Source organism: Nannobrachium achirus, assembly GCF_963921795.1.
Source record: "Nannobrachium achirus genome assembly, chromosome: 17".
NCBI classification, from domain to species: Eukaryota; Metazoa; Chordata; class Actinopteri; order Myctophiformes; family Myctophidae; genus Nannobrachium; species Nannobrachium achirus.
The window spans coordinates 28,831,603-28,837,602 of record NC_137824.1 but is presented as its reverse complement, the minus strand read 5'-3'; the positions used below and the strand labels follow the sequence as shown (position 1 = coordinate 28,837,602).

Here is a 6,000-nt window from a genome sequence, read left to right as displayed (position 1 = left end):
AATGATTAAAACCACTAAACAACGGGTATTTATTTATTAAATGTAATTTATCATGTCATTAATTATTACTATTATTAAAATCCTGGATGGCTTGATTATAGGTATAAAATCATATATATAATTTTGTAAATCTCTATGAGAAAAATGAATGGCAGATTTTTGTGAACCACGTCCACTGCTCTGCCCAAGGATGCTAAAAGGATAACACAAAAATCCATGAGGGCTTGTTTCCATTGTGGTCCTAATATTGGTATTATGTCCTAAATTATACGCAATGTAGGCGTACAAGATCATCTTTTCCTGTCAAGCTTAAAAAGAACACAAGATGATGATGATGATGATGATGATGATGATGATGACGATGACGGCATGGTTGTGTGTGTGTGTGTGTGTGTGTGTGTGTGTGTGTGTGTGTGTGTGTGTGTGTGAGAGAGTGTGTGTGTGTGTGTGTGTGTGTGTGTGTGTGTGTGTGTGTGTGTGTGTGTGTGTGTGTGTGTGTGTGCGTGCGCGCGTGCGCGCGTGCGTGTGTGCGCATGAGGGCCAGGGGCACCTTGCTCAGGCTTATTGGCTTGCTTTTTATTTTTTCATAATCATTATTTAAACATAATCTGATTTATTGTCATCATAATCGGGAGAAAGGCACGGCTATAATAAGGGTTTTTCTTTTTTGTTTGTTTTTGTTTTAATGCTCAAACCTTGACCTGTATTGCCATAGCAACGGCATCGCGTCATGGTAGGACGGGTCCATGGCAGTAAGCTAGCGGTAAACGATTTCATTTAATATGTAAAATGTTCTCTTTTAAGTCGGAATAGATTAAAATATTAACCGATAGCTGCATTCAGTGGACTCTCAGATGTCATGCCGTGGTCTCTGTCCGTGCTCTGGGGTAGTAGACGTGTTCATGTTATTTTCTTTCACCGTGTGTGTGCGTGTCTGCGTGAATGGATCATGCTGCAGTGCAGAGTCAAAATGGCGTCTGGCGTGTGTTCATTTAATCCATCAGACTAACCGACTACATTCAACAACTTGTAACTTCTTTATGTGTTTTTGTTTTGTGTTTTTTTGTCGGTGCAACACAGTGGCACTACATAGTTTAACGCCGTCATGTCGGACTCTGAAGAGGACAGCCACGACCGACAGCTGAAAATAGTAGTGATCGGAGATGGTGCGTCTGGGAAGGTGAGGACATCACAGTGTGACAACAGTGTGAACAACACATCCACGGAAAAGAGACTTTAATCAATAATCTTTACTTGCTCTCACGACGAGTGTCGCTTCAGCAAAATGTCGCGTTCGAACGTATCTTTGTCGCACGACTCACGATGAGTGATCGCTTGACCTAAATACAATATCGCATTTCAAATTGAAAAACGTATATTTTTTTTGTGAAGTGACCGCTCTTATCTCGCTTGACAAATGCGTGTCTATTTTCAAAGGAAGAAACGTTGTCGATTAAACGGTTTAAAATGTCATTATTTGTGAGTGACGACGATATAAAAGCCTGCAGCCTTTCTGGTCACCATGGAGACCGACGCTATAATGTTAGCTACGGCGGCTCGACGCTATCATGGCTATTGGCTATAAGCTAGCTGCCTGGCTGCAGTGCTGGCATCATAGAGCATTGGACGTGGTTGGTTCTCAAACTTTTTGATGTCAAGGACCCCCAAATTGACACTTATTAGGCCGTGGACCCCCATTTGAAAACATTTGCCAGGGTACCCCCACAAGAGAACATTTTTACAGCTCTATAGCAACGATTCTCAACCATTTCAATTTCAAGGACCCCCAGTTTGACATGCATTAGGGCTACGGACCCCCATTTAATGGCATATCTATCTCTGAGACCACAATTTATATTGTAAAAACAATGTCTCATTTGTACACTCTGAGCTTCATACCCACAAGGGTCCATTTGGATCCTAACTACAACTGGGGACCCCCTGAAACTCCCTCAAGGACCCAGGTCATGCGTTAGGTGCTACAAATGCTCCACTGCAGGTGCAAACTTGTGTGTCACTATTAAGTGACACATATAATAAGTGCAGTTAAGCATCTGTGGCTCTAAATGCTAACCCGTTTACGGGTATTTTCTACATAAGTCAGTGTGTTTAACTTAGTTTTATTCTTTTGGTGCCAAAAACAGCCGCTGTCTTTCTTTAATACATCTAGTTAATGTGTCTCTCGTGTGTAGAGTTAACTGAAATGTCAGGGCTGCAGTTTGTAGTGTCGACAGGACAGAAGTAGCACAATGTTAACGATCATATGATTAATTTGATTTGTACATCAGGAAGTTAATTGCTGTAGTTTTCCCACTACAAGTTTAACCTAAGCCTCAGCGATAGCATACTAGATTTAAATCTGACACAAATCCTGTCTTCTAAACCTATTAAACGTACCTGGTCCCTAATCCATGTTGCATGTGCTGTTGAGAGGGTCACCTGCAGTGCCAGTGCTTTCAAGGGTGGTGGTATGTGTGTCAATGGTGTCTACCTAGTTGAGTTTATCGACATAATGCAGATTTATAGAGCTAGTGTCATCTTCTTTAATCCTGGATGTGTACATCCAAAATTTGAATATTTATCAATTAATTGTAAACCTGTAGGCTAGCCGATGCTCTTATCCAGAACAACTGATGTATGATTCAGTAGTAGCCAGGTTAGGGTTTTTGTACAAGCTCCATAGTTAGTATGTTTGCCATAGGCAACACACTCTTATGTTGGGTCAGAGAATTTTTCCCTAGCAAAGTCAACCTGAGTGTTGTAACCTTTCTGAGTGATATTATCCGGGTTGGGTGGCTGCACAAAGGAAAAGTGAAGTTTTGTTCATGCTTCACTTGACATCACAATATCTAATATAAATGGTAAGACGGATTTCATTACCCAGCAGATTCCACATGACTCGCGTCATGGCAATCACACTTGCAATATCCCACAATTGCATCTTTCTAGTTTTTGTTATTAGAGATGGACCGATTGCAAAATTCTTGGCCGATACCGATCCCCCGGTTTTATGAAGGTCTGACCTGCCAAAACCGATTTTTCTGCTACTGATTTCTTTAGCTAATAACTAGAAAATAGGGTTGCTCCAATACCCTTTTTTTCAGGCCAAGTAGGCCTACAAGACATACTTCAATTTGAGTACCAATAAGCTAGAAGAAAACTAATGCCAAATCAATCACAATAGTACAGGAGGAAAGCAGGTGACGCATGCTTTTTTTTCTCCTTCTTTTTGGAGACGACATTGACACAGGATTATGGAATATATCCTTACATTGCAAAGGTAATCAGCACCATCTGTATTCTGTAGGCTGCCACTAGTAGACTGGCTGCTACTTGCTAATGTTTACTTTAGTCACAGACCAGAGCATCATGCTGTGCAGTGCCATAGACACAATCGGCATAAAACCGGTATTTATGTCAGTGACCTGCCGGTCACCGATGCGGCCGGTTTGATATCATACCTGCCGATTTTTTATATTGGCCGATTCTGATGTCCATCCGTAAGAAAGAAGAAGAAGATCGTATACATATTTACTCGTAGTACCGGACCAGGGTCTTGCTAAATACTGCTGCTGTGGCTTGTAAATAAATAAACCTTTATGCACCTATTAGGACTTAGACTAGAACAATTGATTAAGAGGACTACAGTTTGATCATCCTGTTTTCTGGTTCTGTGTTACACACTTCTACTTTGTCAGACAGTGAGACCCTAGCCCCATTTGGGGACATAATGTCAGGACAACCCATCTGAGAAAAAGCTGTTTTGTTATTTGATTGAGCATATAAGGGAAAGGGGATTTAGGGCACGGTCACAACAAAGTACCTACAGTATGAGAGTGGATTCCCCATTCCGCCCATGTATTTCAATGGGAATGGAGCAGTTTCATGCCAGTAGAGGATTTCTGCATGGGCAGATACATTCTCCACGTAGATGCCGGTTTTCCCCCTCTGTTCAATCGGGTGAGTCAACGGACGATACAGGGAGGGTCTTGGAAGTGAGTGACAGGTGCATCACAGGCTTTGGGACAGAATGCGCTCTCTGTGTTTTTAGTCAGCCGTGCACAAAAAGAGTTTATCAGCTGGAAATCATACTTTGGTGTGACCGTGCCCATAGCCTACCGGTACTTCCGTCAGGTTAAGTAAAACTTCTCGCTAACCAAGAGACCTGTAGTATGTCCTGCAAGACTTTCCGTGCATTTATTGTATGATATCGTAGCAAAGATGAGCCTGAATTAGGGTATGTCAGGCTAGATTATTTTTTTGTTTGACCAACCTTTATTTTTTTCACTCAACATAGTTTAGGCAAGGCACAGAAATACCTTCCGTTAAGTAATTTAAGCAGTTTGCCATCATTCTCCATTTTTAGAAACTAGGTTTGCATTATCTACATAGGTGATGTTGTTTTGCCTGTCTAAACCTGCATTAGAGGGGATAGCTCAGCTTCAGAATTGATCTTATGTCACTTGCAATGATTTGAATATGTTGGAACGTGGCCCTAATATCCTTAATTTACAGCGAGTTATTCATTATTATTATTATTATTATTATTTTCACCATGTGAAATGGCCGTACAACAAAGTATACATTAGGCTTTAGGCTGTTCGGCGCTATTAGTTTATTTATTCCTGGTTAGGAACATTTAAAAGATACATATATAGCTACTGCAGGCTTCACCTACACCCCATAATCAGACTTTTCTTTCATAGTAACAGCATCACACCACACCACACACAGTGCTTGTTTTGCAATGAGGTGTCATGACAATATACTGAATATAGCTATGTTTCCTTTTCAGTGAATCTTTGAATCCTCAAAAGATTGAGTGTGTGAACATTAAGGCCTTCTTTTAAGATGCTTTCAACTTCAACTTTTCGAAGGTAATCTGTCCTCCTTCCTGTGGGAGAGAGAAAATGAACGTAGCAGTAATGGAGACACCCAATGAGAGGTAGAAAAAAAGAATGTTCTTATTCTGGAAGGTTGAAGTCTTTTGGGGTGGGAGGGGGCAGACGGATGGTGGTGTGGGGAATGGGCAGAGAACACACACAACTCAGTTCCCAGTAGATACGCTACATTAATAACCCCCCCCCCCCCCCCCCCCCCCGTCTTACTGCTGCCAGGTGTCCGTTCATCACTGTCTGAATGACTTACCTGCTTGTCTGTTTTGGGCAGAAAACAGGAGGGCCCCTTACCCACACCCACCCGTTTTGACTAGGCACCACTGACTAACATCTTGAATGCAATTTCCCCCCCTTATTAATGTCAATTTACTGAGCAAATTGCAATCGGATCAGTTTTTCTTGGACCGTTTTTTGGTGGTATTTGTGCTTGTGGTTGGTTGTCCATTCAGAAATATAAGGAGATGTGTGAACTGAAGGCTTGTCCACCTGAGCGAGGTGTTTTTAAAATATGGAGGCTCATATGCTAGCATTTTGGTTTGCAAGGCCTAGCCGAGTGTCCTGTCCACCATTGCCCATATTTTTTCAACTAGATTTGAAATCAGTCAGTGTTTTTCTTTTTCTGAATATCTTCTTTCAAGGATTATGGATATCGTTCTTAAAGGAGTAGTTCACCACTTTGCAACCTGTCTTCATATAATAGGTCCTATCTACTCAGTCCAAGTCTCCTAGGAGAGCTGTGGGAAGTTCAGAATCCATCGTCTTGTGACATCATCATTTCCCCCCCAAAAAAATTGTAATCAATATTTTAGAAAAAAATATTTAGATTTTTATTATCGCGACAATGGCTTCCACTTTAAAATTGCAACTTTTCAGGAATAGAAAGCCTGCAGTTTCTATAAGCTGGATTGGCAATCGATGATGTCACAAGACGATGGGTTTCTGACCTGCCCACAGCCCTCCTCTGAGAAGAAAAAAAAAAAAAGAAAAAAAGCTATTTTTGAGTGAGGACCAATTATATGAACATAGGTTGAAAAGTGGTGGAGTGCCCCAGCATCTATGATTTTATGCAACCAATTACCTATATATCTTTTTTTTTTTTTTT

The 6,000-nt window shown here is 41.1% G+C and overlaps 1 protein-coding gene across 4 annotated transcripts in view; it reads left to right on the top strand.

Annotated features, from left to right (window-relative positions):
• Window positions 1–736: 736 nt before the first annotated feature.
• The window catches only part of rab28 (RAB28, member RAS oncogene family), a 41,485-nt gene continuing 36,221 nt past the window's right edge, over window positions 737–6,000 (top strand). For 3 of the 4 annotated variants that reach the window (XM_080746149.1, XM_080746147.1, XM_080746150.1), the window contains exon 1: window positions 977–1,180. In XM_080746149.1, the coding sequence (XP_080602275.1) occupies window positions 1,106–1,180 (75 nt within the window). In that variant the 5' untranslated portion in view covers window positions 977–1,105. Of the gene's footprint in view, window positions 764–976; window positions 1,181–6,000 lie in introns of those variants that run through there. The other variant, XM_080746148.1, reaches the window with a different exon arrangement.